At 40.1% G+C, this 15,123-nt stretch overlaps 1 protein-coding gene across 2 annotated transcripts in view; it reads right to left on the bottom strand.

The window, feature by feature from the left end:
• mtus2b (microtubule associated tumor suppressor candidate 2b) overlaps positions 1 to 15,123 on the bottom strand; it is a 25,441-nt gene extending 10,318 nt beyond the window's left edge. Inside the window, exons 1-7 of one of the 2 annotated variants that reach the window (XM_008426357.3) lie at positions 14,927 to 15,123; positions 6,098 to 8,046; positions 5,733 to 5,916; positions 5,219 to 5,398; positions 2,908 to 3,051; positions 1,073 to 1,171; positions 122 to 309 (exon numbers count right to left, since the gene is read on the bottom strand). In XM_008426357.3, coding sequence (XP_008424579.2) covers positions 122 to 309; positions 1,073 to 1,171; positions 2,908 to 3,051; positions 5,219 to 5,398; positions 5,733 to 5,916; positions 6,098 to 7,831 — 2,529 coding nt within the window. In that variant the 5' untranslated portion in view covers positions 7,832 to 8,046; positions 14,927 to 15,123. The remainder of the gene's footprint in view (positions 1 to 121; positions 310 to 1,072; positions 1,172 to 2,907; positions 3,052 to 5,218; positions 5,399 to 5,732; positions 5,917 to 6,097; positions 8,047 to 14,926) is intronic. The other variant, XM_008426358.3, reaches the window with a different exon arrangement.

Genomic DNA, 15,123 nt, shown 5'->3' with positions numbered 1-15,123 from the left:
CGTAAAATGATTCTCGAAAAACCAACGTATTTATCTAAAGCTTCTAAATCTTAGACATCACAACTAACTGACCCTACATCCAACTATTTTGTTTTTTTCCACATAGAACTGTAGAGCCTACCTTATCACAAAAGTGCAGAGTGGTGATGCTGAAAACATCCAGGCACAGAGAGGCCTTCTTCAGCTGGACCTGGAGAGTCTGCAGCTGCAGGGCCTGCTGCTCACATCGCTCCTGCAGCCGCTGGATCAGAGCCCGGTCCACTTCCTGACACCGTCCTGTCCGAGGAACTGCTGCTGTTCGACCGCGAGCTAGGAGCACAGACAACCACAATGTTATTGCTTAGACTCAGGTGAGAGTCAAAGTAAAAATGATCAGAGGAAATCAATCAATGATATTTCCTTGCAACTATGGCTCCCTTTTCAGATAAAAAAATAAATAAAAACAATGCATGAGCTTTACCGCTTAGATTAAACTGATGAAATGAATCATTTCTTGATAATATTCTAAACTAATGAGGTGCACCTGTACTGTGCAATGAGTCATACGACTTTATAACGATGAGCTCTGTTTGCTTTGTATAATTAATTTTCCTATCTTGGCAAATCCCCAAGCAGGAAAGAGGAAATAAGATCTATTTCTGCACATTGTGGAAAGAGGAGCAGCTTCCTACTTTTCAAGTAGGACCGCATGATGTGTGTCCTGTATTGGAACATTTTTCACCGTACTGCAACTCTATATGCTACTACCGCTTCTCTCTGTCTCAGTGGTCTCTGAATAAAGCAAAAACTGGTGGTGAGCACTGATGTAATCTGAGCCGGAAGAACGGGCGCAGAGGGAGCAATGGCAGCATTACGGCTACTGTAGCTTGTTGCTATGACAACGTCAGGTCGCCTGGTGTAAGATCAGGAAATGAGGAGCAGAGATTGTGAACGCAATTTAAATTTTTAAAGGAACGGAAGCAGGGACAAACTTAAGAGACATCATATTATGTAGGGCACAACCTGTGGGTACAATATGTGTGTAGAGCAGAGAGAAGGTTGACACGTGAGCAGTGTGACATGACAGACTCACCGGGTGATTGTGGCTTTGGTGGAACCACAGCACATCTTTTTGGGGAAGATCTTGGTGACAGCACAGTCTCTGTGTCCTTTTGCAGCACTGGCCTCGACACTGTTCAGAGGAGAAAACTGGTGATCTGCTGCAAAATGTCCAAGATTAAAGCATTCTTTGATTTCCTAAAGCGTTCCAGGATACATGCCAAAAATTTAGGAGGTAAGATCAAAAGAGTTCCAAAATAGATTCTAGTAAAGAATAAACATTATTAGTATATAATTGGTTACCCATAAGAATACATTACATAATTTAAAGGGATGTTCTTCCTTAGAGTTTGCTTTCTTCAAAGTATATCCTCCTCTGGCTTAAACCCCAGCATGGCACACATGTCAAAAACCAGAGGTTTTTTATCAAAGTTGACACCTTTTCAACTCATCCTAATTTTTCAGAAAATAATTGTGAAAACAAAACTGTTTCAACATGTTTAGATTACGTACTAAAATGGAGCAGTCAAAGGCAACACTTAAGTACAAGAGACAATGTTAAGACTGGAAAATTGAAAGTGATGGTGCAATTTTGCACCACTTTCCATTGGTCTTTAAAATCTGGGCAAAATTCAATTAAATTTATGTGAGAATTGTTAAAGAGTGCACTTGTGTAAGAAACTTTAAGTTTATAAATGTAATCTAACTCAATTTATGACTTAGTAAAGCTCATGAAAAGCGATAAAAACATTAAAATATATTTGCCTTGAATAAATAACAACTGTATGGTAGTAAATATCCTAGATGCAATGCCCGTTAAAAATGAGACAATACAGATGAACCAGGCAACCACCAATTATACACAATGACCACTAGATGGTGCTGATTTCCAACATTCAAATCAAATATTATCTTGAGGAATTTGATCGAGCTGACTGCCTCCTACAGGACCAGAAAGGAAGTGCAGTGTTTAGTGCTGCATCACTTCTGAACTGCAGCGCTAAGCAGTAGTTACAACAGCACCGAGGCCTGCATTTGTGGTGTTTTCTGCACATTCTTTCAGAAATCCTAAATTAGACTATTAGTGAGGAAACTGGTCATTAAGGCATTGTTGATCATAAAGGAAGCACTGCATGATTGCTGTTTTTGGTTTTAAAATATCATGCTAAGATACAATTTAAAAAAGCAGAAAATGGAGTAAAACGTCTCAACAAAAACACAAAGCCTAATTATTATTTCTGTTTTTCTTTTTTAAACATTTTGGGTAAGAAAAAAAAAAGTAATTTTATCCATTTATTTTCTAGGCCAGTTTGTACTTGCAGGGTAAGGGGGTGCTGGTGCCAGTTTCCAGTGGTCATTGGATAAGGGGAGGTACATCCTGGACACGTCACCAGCTACAAGGCAGTACAGAAACACAGCAGGACCAAAAAACGTGCACACCAACACGCTCGCACACACGCACGCACACACACACACACATTCACTATAAAGAAACCAATTAACCAGTGGTCATTTGGGAAGAAGCTGGAGTACCTGGAGAGATCCCAGAACCTAACTCTTTCTTCCTAAAAGGCAACAGTGCTATTCAAATGTTTTATCTAAAAATATACAAAACAAACTTCATTAAAGAGAAATAAGAAATGGTTTGCAGCACTTTACTGGATTTTTTTTTTTTTTTTATGCCTTCTTTTGGTGACAAAATCAAATGATCCGGCACAGCTCGAGGTCTAAACCAGCCCATCTGTCAAAATTTACATCCAGGCATCTCAACTCAGGATAACTCTAATTTGATAATCGCTCACAAGCACACACACTGAAGCTGGATATCGGAAACCTATTTCCTTCTGTCCGTGCGATGTGTGACTGTACCCAGGGAGGAGCCATGCTGGGGTGATAGGTTACGATGCTGCAGACTCGTAGCGCTGGAGGGCTGAATCCGGCCCTGAGCCTGGGAGGTTTCACTGACTATGACGGCTTTGTGTGGAAGTGTTTCATCACAGCCAGAGCAGGGATCTACAAAGGAAGGAGAAAAATAAAGGTGAATCTCTGTGCTTTACCTGCAGGTATGTCTGGAAAAACACAGCGTCCCTGAGACCTGCTAGAGGAAAACTGGACTATTTAAGCTGATGTTAATGTGATTTCAAATTGAAAGAATTCTTTCCAGGTTAAAGACACGCCATAGTAACCATATTTGAAACTATTAGCTCTATCAAGATACTTTTGTATCTTGTATTCCCCCCTCAAAATTGCATATGCTTTTATAAAAAATATATCTGATACATATTTGTTAAAACTGTTACTTTCCCATGATTGTACATAATGAGACAGATAAGGAAAAAATGAAGCTCCTCTGCCTCCTCCCTGTACTACTACTGCCATCTGCAGAAATAGACAGATTGGTCAGAAACAACCAATCACAGCCAGGAGGAAGGTCTTAGTTAGCACTGTCAATCAAGCTTGAATATGCGCTGCTTACACCTTCCCCCTTACTCTCTGCTACATATAAATTATGGTAATAATGTGAAATTGGAAATGCGATTTGTCTAACCATTTATACACACAAACATGTCCAGATTAAAGTTTACTATGTCTGCATAAACAGGAAGTCAAAAACCAGACAGACAGATTACATTACTTATAAAATATTCAGCTGCTAAATCAATGGTTGTGCTGACACAAGCTCCACCTTCTACAGGTAATGTGACACTTTCAGACTGAAAAAAAACAGAGTCTTTTGCCCTTGAGCATCTTTACTGTGACCTTAGTCCAGATCAGATTGTACTGTACACTACTACACACTTAATTGTCTGAATCTTACAACTGCTGGTTCCAAAATGAACACCCTGTAGGTCTGTGTGATACTTTCCCAGGGACTGCAGCATCTCTTTACACTGCAGCAGTCTGCATCCACCTGGGAGAGTCAGCACATTTTCAATTTAACTGAAGCAGATACCAAGCCAGGAAGAGTACTGACTAATAGGCAGAGCTATACAGCAATTTATGCTGTTGTTTGCATGCTTGGCTGCATGTGCAATATTAATCCAACCTCCACAACAACAACACAATGAGTAGTAAGAGGCCTTGGGCTCTCTCATTGGTTTAGTAGTTGCAACAAACTTGGATTCTGGTTAGCATGATCAGTTGTCTTTTCTTGTTCTCTTTTTTATTTGTTTTAGCTAAAATTGTGTTGTTGCCATCTTGTTGCCAGGTACCAAAGCACACTTTCAGGAGTCCATACATGGATGGATCAAAGCTATGTTTTTGGCAGCCAAAAGATAAAGTTGTTATAAATTGATTGGAATACATTACAGTTTTTAATAAGCAATCCTTTTATGAAAATAGATCACAGTTAAATAAATCTTACAAGTTGATCGCTCATCAATTTGGTTTATTTGCTGTAAGCTGTAATTACAAAACACTTGAAATACTGCAGTACTCTTTTTGTAACCAATCTAAGCATGTCTTACTCTTTGACTTGAATTACTGAAAAACACTACTATTGATATTCTATTATATTGAGATGCAAATTTGTGAATATTAAGAAGTGTAAGCTTTAATTGTGATGTTAATCAGACCAGATGGGTCCCATATGGGTTTGTCCGCAGGTTCCATGGTGGCCCCACATGGGCCCTACATGGTGGTGGGCCCACATGGGTTTGTCCATTTAGGGCCCATTTAGGGCCCATGTAGGACCCACGTAGGCTGTGGCCCTACATGGGCAAACCCATGTGGGGCCACCGTGGAACCCGCGGACAAACCCATATGGGACCCATATATCAGCCCTCCTTTCCCCCACGTGGGGCCCACCTACGCATGCTGGCAGGGATTAACAAGCCTTTTAGGTTCAGTTTGTTTGTCCAATATTAATAAAAAACTAACAAAATACCCAAATTTAATGAGAAAACCATTTAAGCCACATCATTGTAGAGAGAGAAAAACAATCTTAACATTGCTCTCGAATAAAATATTCTTTTAATTGTGTGAAGAGATATTCTAAATTTCATGAGTACTGTAAGCCAATGGTCATCACTTCAAATAAATCCCTCTGTGTTTAATGAATATGAGTTTCACTTTCTTATTCAAATAACTGAAATATAACATGTCACAACAGTTTTCTAATTTATTGACTTGCGCCTGTATAATCAGAGCACAGTCAAATAGAAAAAGCATCACGACTTACTGTGACATTGGTCGTTGTGACAGCTGTCGTTGGACTGGCTGCTGGACATCGACGAGGTGCTGGAGCTGCATATGACGCCTAAAGCAGCTAGTCGAGCAGCTGGAAGGCTGGAAAAGCCTGGAGGACGGAGACCGGACTGGCCCGACTTCAGCAGGACACTTTTGGGCGTGATTTCTGGACCTTGGCAGAAATATATGTGGTTTTCCATGTGAAATACAACACAATGAAGCTGGGGTTCCCTTTTCAGGTTATATCTGTTGTGACTTGATTGCTTAACATTATCTAATTTACACATGGATATTAATGAATAAATAAACAACAGCACAAAATCAAAACCTAGTAAAAAATACACCTATTCAGAAATTTAGAGCACGATATAGAAGAGACCAGCATGCACCAAACCACATCAGGGCTTGAAAGAATTGAAATATGCAATGAATATTGACATAAAGTCCTAATGTTAACCTACTAAAGATTTCTCAAACTGATGGAGGTTAACTTTCCACCATCTTACCTGCTTGGTCCTGGAGGCCTGGGGTGGACACGCTGGCTCCATGGCAGGATAGTGGAGCTGACCTCTGACCCATCTGCGGGACTCTTGTCTTGGCCGCGGGCTGCCTGGTGACTGCCCCCAAACCCAGCTGAGGCCTCAGAGTTCTAGGTGAACGATAGACGCCTCCACCATCTTGGTAAAGATGCTGATGAAGGACATTGGCAACCAATTACTGTCACAAAAACTACATTTCCTTTCACAATGAATATATTGAAGTTTAGGGTTGCAATGTGAAAAAATGGAAAAAGGTAAGGGAGAATGATTATGTTACATCTTGATTGCCATTGTATGTCAGGAATAGGTGAAATCCAGAATCCACATCTCACCTCTTGGACGTATTTCTTCGACATTTCCTCATGAAAGCTCTCTGATTTCCCGCTCACCCTCTGAGGTGTGCTGATCCCTGGAGGTTTCACGCCCATCGTAGCTGCGCCTGGCGGATAGTACCCTGCCTTCTGCAACTCCTGTCGGTATTTGTCGAACAGTACATTAGAGGAGCTGAGCACCGGAGTGGATCTGGATTGAGGAACCCCCTTTGAGTCCCTCTGAGCTTGTGCACCAGAAGAAGATGGTGGTTGAGTTGCCTTTGTTAACCCTTCAGACTGGGTGTTGGTGTCTTGTGATTTTGCTGGTGTGCTTTTTCGAACGTATGTAATGATTTTTGGTCTCACATTTTTGGGCTTCTGTGGTAGAGGGGGAATTTTGGACTCATTTTCTTTCTGTTGAGGGACGATTGGTTTGGGAATGCCACTGTTTATGTTTATTTTATTTGGAAGTCTGACGATCTGACTGACATTTTTTTGAAAAGCGGCACTTCTTTCCGAACTCAAAGCCCTTGCGCCCTGAACTTTAGCTGGAGAACCTGGTGGTTGTCTCTTGGGTGAGCAGGAGGTAGTTTTGGGAGTTGCCGGGGTTGCAGATCGACCAGGGCTTCCCCATGTTTTCCTCCGCTCCTGAGATGACAAGCTGGAGCTGTTCTCAAAGGAGCCCTGCTTTTTCAGGCTGTTATCAAAAGAAAGCTGCTTTTTCAAAGAATTCTCAAAGGACGGCTGCTTTTTGAAACTCCTGTCAAAAGAGTTTTGTTTCTTTAGACCGTTATCAAATGAGCCTTGTTTTCTTATGGCTTTTGGTTCACATGATGGCTGAGTTGCTTTTGCACCACTTTTGACTGGTTTTATCAACTCAAGGATTTCACTGGCTTGTGTGCTTTTATCCATTTTAGTTTTGCTTTCTGCACAGAATAAAGCTTTGTGGTCTGTATTATCACAATCTCCCTTTGAAATGGTTTTTCCTTCCATATTCCTCTGGTTATTATCCGTGTTCTGCTCGTTGCTTACATCCTCGCTTAAGACACCATTCTCCACTTGCTGTTGCGGTACAATAATCTCTGGGTGAGGTGTTGAATTTAAATTCATGTCTAAATCTTGCTGGTGTGTTGAGCGTTTTCTAGCTGACAAGGAGAGATCAGCTTTTTGTGGGGCTTTGTCTCGCTCAGAGACGATGCTACAGGTTTGGGAGGCCACTGTAAGATCCTCTGAGAGGGCAGAATGGTTACCAGGGGCAACGTGCCAGGAGTCTGTCGTCGGTGTAGCAGTGGTGGACAAGCAGGTTACAAAAACATCAGTATCAGAGACATGAGACGCGGATGATTCCTGCTCACAGGCAACATCCACAACCGACTTCACTCCTTTACAATTTGTACCGCCTGTTGCCTGTTTTTCTGCGGCGTTGCTGCACGGTGAGGTCTCCTCTTGATGTTTCTTCCTCTCTGTGAGCCCGACAAAATCTTCCCCATCCTCAACCAAATAAGCCTCCAGCTCCTGACACTCCAACATCTCAAACTCAGCCAGCTCGGGGTCGTCACACTGAGAGTCTGTGCCCCAGATGACAACTTTGTCTTGCTCTGCTGTCTCAGTCATTATCCCTGACAGAGAGCCAGTACGTCCAGTTCTCCCATCATCCTCCTCTGTCTGAACTCTGTTGGCGTTTGCATCACCGGCACCCTGCTGGTTGTTGTTCCTCAACTCCCGGTCACCAACTGGCTCTACTTGATCACACATTATGGACAAAGCTAAGAGTCCTTGGCACCCTAAGGAGGTCGTTCACATCACTCATCCATAGCACCGGTTATAAATCTCTTCCTTCCCATTAAAAAGCCCTACATACACAAAAGGAGCGCATAATGACATGCTTTTTTTTCCAGCATTGAAGGAATCAGACTGTCTCAAATAAGAACAAACTTTGAAGAGATGTCCTCATTAGATCTGCCTGGAGTCTGTAAGATGAGAGAAAAATAAAAACAGCATGACATTAGAATTGGTATCACAGCCTGATCCCACAATATTTATCATTAGGGCTGAAATGATTCATTGGATTAATCGTGATGAATTGATTATTGAAATAATCATCAACTAATTTAGTAAATGATTAATCGTTAACTGGAGTATACAGACTCAAGAAAAATCAGACTTTCCGAGAAGTAATTAAACCAAAACTCTACAAAAAATATATATTTTGCATTTAGGATAAAACAAAGCGTTTATCTGTACATATATTCCACTCAAAACTCAAGTGGCATAGTTTTAACTTGATCCAGCTTAAATATTGTACCTTTTACTATCCATTTATTAATTGGTGAATCAAATTCTTTTATTTAACTTTAAAGAGGCATAATAGTGGGACTCAGTATCTGTAAATGTCAGATTTTAATGTGAACGTGAATAAAATATCAGTGGTTCTTTTAGGACCCACAGATAACTATAAATCTACCAGGATTTATAGTTTTTAGAAAACTTGTTTGTAAGCAAGTATACCTCATGTAGTATGAATCAACACTTAATACAACTTGCCCAGGTCTATGTGTCACATAGATAACAGGAGACAGAAGCTCATCAAGCTACAGATGCCCTGTATAAATATGACTGTAAATAAAAGCGGAAACTCAGACAGACCTTACTAGTCCTCACAATGCCCTAAAAGAAGGACTTAACAACATTATCAATAATGATGAGTGGAGGGAGAGGAACAAAGAGAAGATCAAATTATATTTTTGAACCACACAATCAAGGAATGACTTAATATCTGCCCTGTTTTTTGCAATGTTGAGTAACATTAACAGAGGAAAACAAAACAAGGAATACACCATATAATCTTGAACTTATCTGTTTACCCATCAGTTGTATCGATATTGTCATAAATAATGCATTATGTGGCAGCTGTTACTTTGTGCTGCGTCTTCAATTCTAATTTCAGATTTTTTTTGTTGTTGCACGCACTTGTATAAATGCAACAAAGAACGACAAAACTTACATCGACCGTGGCTCGTCACTGTTTGACATGAAAGAAACTATGTTGTCTTCTCAGAAGTGAATGAGAGTTGCATGCTGTGCTGCAGGCAGAACAGGAGGCTCTTAGCTCCGTTGATGGCTGCATTTACTGTGAAAGGGTCCACATATTCAAACCTCTTGTGCAATTAAAGGGACAGCAAGCCATGTTCGAGCTGTGCAGCACTGCTATTGGTTTTTGGTTCTCTTAATATGGTGGCAGAAGCAATAACTTGGGTGGATGAAAGGTTTGTTACTTTGCCATATTATTTGGGATTTTCTACAATAAGTTTTTCATAGCAACTAGGAATCTGTTCAGTAATGCAAATGCTTTTTTGATCTTGCCTTAGCTTATAGAGAACGGGTAGAAATGGGGCTGCATGTCTGAAAATTATGCAGTGATCATAATGTTAAACATAATGATAATGTAACCAGTTGTAATAAATTCATATTATCCTATGAAATGCCTGATTTGTCCGTCTCCAACTGGAATCCAGTATTTTGGTTTTCACTCAGTGGGCGTCCCATTCCTGCTGTTCATGAGCAGCTGGAGTTTTGGTTCACCCCAGATGTGATATTCTGATATTTTAATATTTTAAAGAAATTGGAATCTTTGATAGAGTAAATGATACATAATTTTTCAACGCTATATGTCTCTGAACAGACTTTGAGGTGCTCTGCACTCATTTAAAGCATTTAAAGCCCCGATTTGTACGGAGATGTTGTTTGAAACAGCTGCTGAGGATCCCTGTCCAGCTGTGGAAGTATTTGAATTTAACATATCACAGAAGTACAGTATTGATGTACTGACAGAATGTACATGACCGATGTTTATATGGTGTTACAGCCATCGAAGACAACCATAATCCCATTGACCGCAGCATGGTCATGGTTATAGCTTTAGTAACAGCTGAGCACATTCGCATATATCACAGCAGTAACATGAGTGAGAGCTGGTAAAAACCTTTACTTCATTGTCTTCTGCGGGCTGGAGATTCACCGACGTTTAATAAATTGTTTACTACATATTAAAGACTAAACTCCAACGTAAAACAGCCCAGACTCTCCCGCAGGGTTGAAGGACACAGAAACAAAAGCATGAGTGACGTAACAAGACGGAGTGAGGTTGGAGGTAAATCTTGTAAGAATGTGTCTTTAAGTAGTTTTGAAGCAAAACATAAACAAGATCAATTTTAAATTTGAGCCTTTGTTCCCATGCGTATATCTAGATTTCTATGCTTCCTACATAATCACAATACAGTAAAATAGCTCCAAAATATTTACTAGGATCATTTTGACCCATACGAGCTCATATGTGCCAGTCAGGTTTCTCAAATATCTCTGCTGTAGGAAGTTTTGCAGCTGCTCAATTCTGCAAAGTGGAGGAAATCAGAGGCACAACTTTCCTGCCGTTTCCCTTCATCTTTTCAGGCAAAAAAAAAATGTAATAAAGGATGTCTGCAGAGGATTTCCTGACTGGATTCCTGTGCAGTAAAAGAGCCTTGAACGTCCCTCTGATCTCAGCCGTTCCCACAAATCCACCTGCATTAAGCTCTCATCGCCAAATCTAAGAATTTATCCGCTGCTGTTTTACAAGTTCATTTAGCTCATGAAATCTAACTGGACATTTAATAAAACTGTCCTGTTGCCAAGCCTCATTATAATGACCAGTGGGGTATTTTTTCCTCACAAAAAATGTGAACCTACAAAGGGTTAAACAAAGGCTGGATTAATCTGCTCTGGGCACCAACAGAACTTCAGTAAATGTCTTTGTCGCACACACCAACCTGTTAGCAAAAAAATATACTATTGAATACTGCTCTGCTTCATGACTTTACTCTCCATTTCTGTCCCCTACACAGTAGTAGAAATAAAAACATTCTTGTGAAGGCTTGACATGTCTACAGCAAGAAGAAGGAAAATATGTACCTGCAAAATATGAATGCAGTTTACCAGTTTAGTTCTATTCGCTTATGGCTACTTAGGTTAAGACGAGCTGCAGAGATTTCCCACAGTTACTTTGCACTTGCAGACACACGAGACAAGCTGATTCAGCAAAGCCCTCTGCTGTACACAAACCGATAAATCGCATATCAGATTCCTTCATACGTGCACTTCCTGTTCCTGCCGATCAGGTCTCGTACAGCAACGAAAGAGGTTTTAATGAACTCAAAGTATGACGTGATTTCTGCTTTCGGGTCTCTCAGGTGGATTATAGGTTGAACATTTCCAGGAATGATGGAGACTTTGAAATACAGGAGCAGCCACACTTATCAGCAACCCAGATAATTGTGTGAAAAATCCTACAGGCCTACAGGAGACATGGTGACCTGAAAACACTTTGCTGTGAGCTTTGGACATATTTTTAGCTCTCTTAAACTGCTGTCATACTGTCACCTATCTTGCTAGTTGCTATGAATGTTGGCGTACGGGAAAACAAACATATATTATGTTGGTCTAAATGTAAGAAAAATGAAATTCTGTCATGAATTACTGTCACATTTGAAGTGCATATAATGCATGTGTATTGTCATCATGGGGCTGTAATTTACAGTATTCTGCTGCATCATATCCAGGTATTTTACTTTTTCAGTAGTCCCCATTTGGTTTTATTTTATTAATTTTTCATATATACGGATCAACTGACTCATTAGAAATAAAACATAATTTATTCCTGACATTCATTTCATAGCAGGTCTTACCATCATTTTCACCTGAGTTGACTGAATTTCATGCAGTGCAGACTGCATGTGTATAACATAGTGTGAAATTGAGGAAAGCTATTATTAAGTCACTATGATTATTGCAATATTATAAGCACAAATGAGAACATGTGCAGCAAGCATGTCATGTGAGAGCTGTGCTGTTCATGCGAGATTTTGCTCTTCCAATAAATTATGAATTTATTTTATCTCTTTTTGTCCACGCATCATTACAGATAAATGTGCCAGTCAGTGTAAGGCACACATACCTGTTCAAAAAGAAGTGGACAATCTAAAGTTCTGATTGTATCAAGTGAATTCATTAACATGCCACAACAAAACAATTTATAGATGTATCTTTTTGTGACGAAGATCACTAAAAGTAAAAGCGATGGAAAACACTAACATATTTTAAAGACAATAGCTGGATGACTGCTGTGTTATGTCTAAAAAACAAACTTGTGTTAGCTTCTCTCAAGTTTTATTGAAAGCCTATATAATGCGAAGAAACTCTGAGATGAGCACGAGACTGCTTTGTTCATCTCTGCAGCATTTTATCTACGATTCTCTTTGTGGTTCTTACATTTTCACTGTGCGGATCAATCCCAACAGCCTGTATTCAACCAGCTCACATAAAATTTCTTCACACCAAATAAAGCTAACACCTCCCCTATAGGGCAACCAGACATCCAGGGACGCCCGAAAAGAGATCATTTTCAAGAAAGTAGCTGCAGTTCGGTAAAAAGGCTTGTTTCTGCTGTGGTCTTGATTGCTTTCCCATGCCTTCAATTGAATTCCAGCTAGAAATCAATCCAGCACAAAGTCAAACCAATACACAGACAGTCCAGGCCATCAGTATTTATCAGAGCAGTGGTGATAGATATGATATGGTGCATTTATTTGAAATATTTATTCAATCAAAATTCTGAACAGTTTGAGTTAGAAAAACATGAGTGCAGCGTTACAGTAATTGAAGAGATAAACTTGATTCTGTTCACACTTTTAGGAAAAATAAGCTGCTTCTTTTGCTAGACGGAGCATGTCCAATGTCAAATTATTATTTACAGTATGTTACAAATCAATTTATATGCTTGAACTTGTTTTTTGTCACTCAGAAATGTCAGATTGTCTATGAAATTTATCTAGATTTTATGTGACAGACCAATTACGGCATAACTGTAAAGTTTAAAAAAAAGCAACACCTGCGGTTTTCACAGGGGCTTTTTTTTTCAAATAAAAAGAAAAAAAAAGCAAAGCTCATAATCCAGACCTCTTCACCCTGAGTAGGATAATTTGTTGACAGGAGAACTTTAAGTCAGCAAATCTAGCTTTTATGGAACAATGTAAATCAGAAAGACATCATAAAAGGAAAACAATTAAAAGTTTAAAGTTTGTCACAATCAAACCTTTTTCCCCTATGTAAAACTCTACTCATGTGACCCTGAACACATTATTTTTACAATAAACAATTGTGTTGGCTGCACAATGCTATAGGGATGTTTTTCTTAAGCATATAATGAAGCTGTTCAGAGTCAATGGGGGAAAAAAAACAACTAAATATATCTGAATCCTGGAAGAAAACCTCTTAGAGGCTACAAAAGAGTTGAGACTGGGGCAGAGATTTACATTTTGTTTTGGTAACGACCAAAAACACAACCAAAGCAAGTATTGATTCAGGCTGTTCAGACACATATAACTTGGAAAAAAAACAAGTTCCACACTTCCTTGTGGGATTTCTTTCTAATTCCACAATTCCACTCTACTTTGCATACGACTACCATGTGAAATCTCAATGAAATGCATTTTTCACTGTATATGGATGTAACATGAAAACATTTTTTAAAGTACTTCCTCAAGCCACTATTTGTGCCCTACACAAAAGTTCTTCAGACAGTATTTGAGAAGAAATATTCTATTTTCTCAGCGAAAAGAGGAACATATGTTCCTCTCAGATGTGGTGAAGTAAAAGAATAAAGCATCATAAAATGTAAGGACTCAAGTAAAGTGCATATGACGCATTCCAAATAAAGTGCAGTTCCTTAGGGAACACACTGATGCTTTGCCGGACAGTTATAGCTGTACGGAGCATTAATGCTAGCACGTGCAGCCGGTTCTTCCTTGTTTTCCTGCTGTTGCTGTGCTCCTCAAGCACCTCAGGCAACCTGATAATTATAGCACAAGGGATAATTAGGGAATTTCTGCCAGTCCTAACAACACGCTTCCCTGAGCATATTTCTCCCTCACCATCCCCCATCACCCAGCGACTCACTCAACCACCTGCCTCCTGACAACCAGGAAGGACCTTCGCTGTGATGAAATCTGTACACTTGTTTTGACTGTGGACTGCAATAACTTGCAGTCTTCTGTAAAACTGAGGCTTCCTCTACATCAAGAGTTATCATCCTGAAGCAAAACAGAGATCAAGACCCTCGTTTAGTGTACTTTGCTTCACTGGATGGTTTGTGCAGGATTCTCATGAAATATTGAGGATGTATGAAAATGGAGGCACCAGTCTCCCTCCAATTTTTAATGCCTGAGTGGTCCTGATTTCTTTGTGTACCCACTCGAAGTCTGCAGCATTAGGTGTGCAGATGCTTTGCTGTGTAACATAAAAATAAAATAAAAAATGTAACATAAGCCAGATCTTTCAGGCCTTAGAGGTAGACTGTATGCCTTCCTGGCTGTGACTATCACATCTGGACTAACTGTGAACCAGCTCACTCTGTCATCTTAGTTTTACTCATCTCCAGTCATTCCTTTTCTAAATATAATACATCTATATTCATCATCCAAAAAGAAAAAGTAAGGAGGGATATTGCAAATGCAAAAATTACAGATGAAAAACGGGATATGGATAACTCAGGATCTGATAGAATAAAGGTAAGCACACCTACAGGAAGGAGATATTATTCCAGGCTGACTATAATCAAGCTGCCACTCCTAAAAAAAAACACCAAACAATTAATCACAGCTCGCAACGTTATTACAGACAGCAGCACCAACAGGCTCACCCGCAGCATCCCAGCAGATGCAGCAGCCTTCATCAATCTCATTTATTCCCGAGCCTGCGAGTGAGACGGGGACAGGCAGGACTCACCTGCTGTCCTTCAGGAGGAACGGAAACGCTTACCGGCTGAATTCCGCAAGTCCTCTTCTGAAGGGCTCCAAGGTGAAGAGAGGACGGAGGAGAAGCGAAGCATCGGGTGTTAAGGCGAGATGAAGAGGAATCAGTCTGCAGGATTGCTGGAAAATAGGGAGGAGGTGAGAAGACGAGAGGTGACGCTGAGGTGGGTTCCGGTTGCCACCTGCCGGTCTGAACCAGTAATT

This window comes from Poecilia reticulata, chromosome 13 (genome assembly GCF_904066995.2).
Source record: "Poecilia reticulata chromosome 13, P_reticulata-male-v2, whole genome shotgun sequence".
Lineage (NCBI taxonomy): Eukaryota > Metazoa > Chordata > Actinopteri > Cyprinodontiformes > Poeciliidae > Poecilia > Poecilia reticulata.
Note: the sequence above shows the minus strand (reverse complement) of the source record. Positions and strands in the feature narration are given on the sequence as shown.